Consider the following 4,163-nt stretch of genomic DNA (forward strand, 5'->3'; position numbering starts at 1 on the left):
TCATTCAAGAAATTGAAGTAAAATGCCTGAGCTGATGAGAATTAATGGCAAACCTTTTGATATCAGTTAGGCTAAGGCTATCACAGTGTAGAATAGCAGAAAACTATTAAATGTCATCTCTGTTTGAACTGGCCCTGTATTCAAATTGTCTTTTTATTCTATGGGGTGTGGTGGCTGACTCAAAGAAAGAAGACAGAAAATAGAAATTCCATTTAAACTGGAATTACACCCCCCTAGAAAGTTATTTGGTGAAGGAATTCCATAAAATAAAATAAAATAAAAATATCTATAATTTGACCAATAAGAAACAAAAGATCTGGTCTGACTAGACAGCTAACATCTTCATTGATGTTAAATAAATATTTCATTAAAGATCTGAAGGAGCACTTCTTCAATAGACAGTGTCAATTGCCGATTGAGAAATCTAATTACCAAAGTTTGCAAGAGACAAAGTAATACAGTGGAAGCCAGAGAATCATATAGTAGTTTTTCATAAGAGACATTGATATCCAAATCTTATTAGACACACAGCTACTGTATTTCCCTCCACAAAAAGGAAAAAAATGCAAAGGATACATCAGTTTCTATCTACAAGCTTGTCAGAAGGTTCAAGAAAACAATGACGACATTATAAAACCCCTTGCCAACAGCACTACAATCACCACCATTACTACTACTACCACCACCACCTAAAAATGTCAGCCTTCCTTCATCTAATTGTTTCCTTCTACTCTAAGCTAGTTTTATTGAATTAGACATCACTGACATTGTCCTAAATTGCCAATTAGGCAGTAATCATGAAAATAAGACAGTTTCTGCAGACTGCAGAAAATACCATCTGGGCATATGTCTGGCTGTAATAAATATCTGCTGCATATGTTGTCTATCTGCAGCACCAATAAATAAACTAATTACTAAATAATAAATAACAACAATAGCAAATGCTGCAATACAAATATTGCGCCAAAGTTGTTGGACATGGCAATACAGAAAATATATGGGAAATGTTTATGTAACTGAAATTTTTTTTTCTTTCATTTTTCTTCTTTTTTTTTTATTTTTGTATTTTTAAATCAAAAACATTTTTCCTTGCAGCACTACACCCAACATAATGACCATAAGTATTGATTTATATGATGGCTATTGATTGATTACTTGCAACAAAAATCTTACATTAAACTCAGTCTCAAAACTGTTTTGTTGACTGTTGTTTTTTTCTTCTTTTATTAAAGGATTCTAGAATTAAAGGAAAATCGTTATTGGATTTAAATACAATAAAACAACTGGATATAACTGAAGTTACACATCAAACATGAAGTTATAACTAAAGCTATACATCAAACAACAGGTCATTATTGAAGCTATAGATCAACTAAGATCTACTCAAACTTGAGTCTCAACGTATCAAACAACTAGGTACAAATCCACCACACACACACACACACACACACACACACACACACACACACACACACACACACACACACACATATATATATATATATATATACATACATATATAAATAAATATATATATATATGTGCAGGCACAAGCATGGCTGTGTGGTTAATAAATTCGTTTTGCAGCCATATGGTTTCAGGTTCACTCTCACAATGCAGCACCTTGGGCAAGTGTCTTCTACTCTAGCCCTCGGCCAGCCAATACCTTATGAATGAATTTGCTTATAGAAACTGCGCAAAAGCTTTTTGTGTGTGTGTGTGTGTGTGTGTGTGTGTGTGTGTGTGTGTCTCTCTCTCTCTCAACCACAATCAGTGTTGGTTTATTTACATCCTTGTAACTTAGCAGTTCAGCAACATAACCCAATAGAATAAGTACCACACTTAATGAAGAAAAAAGTACAGGATTCAATTTATTCAACTAAACCCTTCAAGGTGGTGTCCCAGTATGGCCACACCCCAATGACAGAAACAAGTAGAAGATAAGACATATAGAAGACAATATTAAAAAGATACAGCATCAATTACATTACTGTGAAGGCACATGGCTCAGTGGTTAGAGCATTGGGCTCACAATCATGAGGTAGTGGATTCAATTCCTGGACCAGACTGTGCATTGTGTTCTTGAGTAAGAAACTTTATTTCATGTTGCTCCAGTTCCCTCAACTGTAAAAGTGAGTTGCGACTGGTGCCAAGCTGTATCAGCCTTTGGATAACATTGGTAGCATGGAGAGGAGAGGCTGGTATGCAAGAGCAATTGCTGGTCTTCCATAAACAACCTTACCCAGACTTGTGCCTTGAAAGGAAACTTTCTAGGTGCATCCCATGGTCATTCATGACTGAAGTCAGGGGAGGTCTTTACCTTTTAATTACATTACTGAAATAGCCAACCTGATAAAAACTAGACTCGACCACAAACACAATACATCACTATGCATGACAAAAAAATCTCAGCACCCAAAAAATAAAGAAGTAGCAATGAAAATAAACCATAGAAAAACAGAAAAAAGGTGACAAATATCTACATCCAAAATACATAATAAAACATTATAGAAAATAATTAGCAGCATGCACACCACAATAACAATTTTAAATGAGTGGTTGGCATTAGGAAGGGCATCCAGTTGTAGAAACCAAGCCAAAACAGACATAGAACCTGGAAAAGCCTTCTGACTCATCTGTTCCTATCAAACTGTCCAACCCATACTAGCAAGATAAAAGATGTTAAATGTTGATGATGGTGGTGGTGGTGATGAGATGATGATGATAATGACATATAATAGGTATAGGCATGGCTGTATGGTTAAAAAGCTTGCTTCTCAACCATGTGAACCTGGGTAAGTCGCACTATATGGTACCTTGGGCATGTCTCATACTATAGTCTCATACTGACCAAAGCCCTGTGAGTGAGTTTAGTAGACAAAAACCTAATATATACATGTATATATTTCATAAATATGGAGAATGGGGTCGTTCACTTGCCCTGATATCATATGATGCTTGTAAAGAGAGCAGCACTGTCATAAAAGCAATGTCATTATTTTTAGTTTTCTGTAAAAAATACATGTTGGCAACAGGAAGAGCATCTGGCCATTGAAAACTGCTTCAACATACTCCATCTAACCCATGCAAGGATGGAAAAGTGAACATCAAATAATGATTATGATGATAATGATGATGATGGTGAAGCCCATTTTCCAAAAACAAGTAAATACCGAAATCAAAACATTTTTCAAAAAATTCAGTCGCCAAAAACCACACAAAGAAGAACACAAAACAAAATATGTATTGTCCACTTATAACATGACATTAACCAACTTCCTTCCATCAGAAAACCGATAAAGCAACTGAGTCAAAAACCTCAGCTTACATCTAAGGCTCAAAGAATTCACTGCACTCAACAACAATTCATACCAAGCCAAAAGGTTACTGAACTAACAAAATAACAACCAAATCTCCCACAAAACACATCCTTACTAGGCTTTAATAAAAGGGGATATATTGAATAATGCACTCTGAGACACACTATAATGTGGAAAAATTGGAACTGAGCTTTCAGTCAAAAGTCTGCTTCATCGGGGTTGACCTTTGGGCTAAACAACCACATGTACCAACACAACCAAATCTCAGAATCTGGAAACTGGCTGAAGTTGCAGTACAGTTGCATTACCATCATATACACACACCTACAAAATTGTGAGATACATCTTGGACTGATGTGTGTGTGTTGATTTATATTGGGATTTCTTCTTTTTCATTTTTACTTGTTTCAGTCATTTGACAGCAGCCATACTAGAGCACCACCATAAAGGATTTTAATTGAAGAACACGACCCCAGGACATTCTTTCTAAGCCTAGTACTTAGTCTATTTGGTCTCTTTTGCTGAACCGCTAAGTTACAGGGACATAAATACATCAGCATCAGTTGTCAAGTAATAGAAGGGGAACAAACACACAAATATATATATATATATATATATATATATATATAAGTCAGTGAATAGTGGGGTTGTGTTAACCGCACATGGAGAAATAATAGGAAAATGAAGAATAAGGCAGAATGCTAAACTGGAAGCATGTTTTAATAAAGATTTTTAACTGGCTTTCATTGCGAAGCAAATTTTCAAGAAGGAGAATGAAAATGTTTTTTACAAAGAAGTACAAAATGAAGAAAATAATATATAAAAAAATAAAAATACCAATAC

General features: G+C 35.0%; 1 protein-coding gene across 4 annotated transcripts in view; it reads right to left on the reverse strand.

Annotated features, from left to right (window-relative positions):
• LOC106870549 (ataxin-10) overlaps positions 1-4,163 on the reverse strand; it is a 60,757-nt gene that overhangs the window by 11,453 nt on the left and 45,141 nt on the right. For 2 of the 4 annotated variants that reach the window (XM_014916675.2, XM_052966408.1), the window contains exon 10: positions 32-1,236. The exons of the other annotated variants lie outside the window; for them this stretch is intronic. In XM_014916675.2, the coding sequence (XP_014772161.1) occupies positions 1,187-1,236 (50 nt within the window). In that variant the 3' untranslated portion in view covers positions 32-1,186. Of the gene's footprint in view, positions 1-31; positions 1,237-4,163 lie in introns of those variants that run through there. 4 annotated transcript variants of the gene reach the window in all.

The sequence above is a fragment of the Octopus bimaculoides genome, chromosome 3, assembly GCF_001194135.2.
Source record: "Octopus bimaculoides isolate UCB-OBI-ISO-001 chromosome 3, ASM119413v2, whole genome shotgun sequence".
Lineage (NCBI taxonomy): Eukaryota > Metazoa > Mollusca > Cephalopoda > Octopoda > Octopodidae > Octopus > Octopus bimaculoides.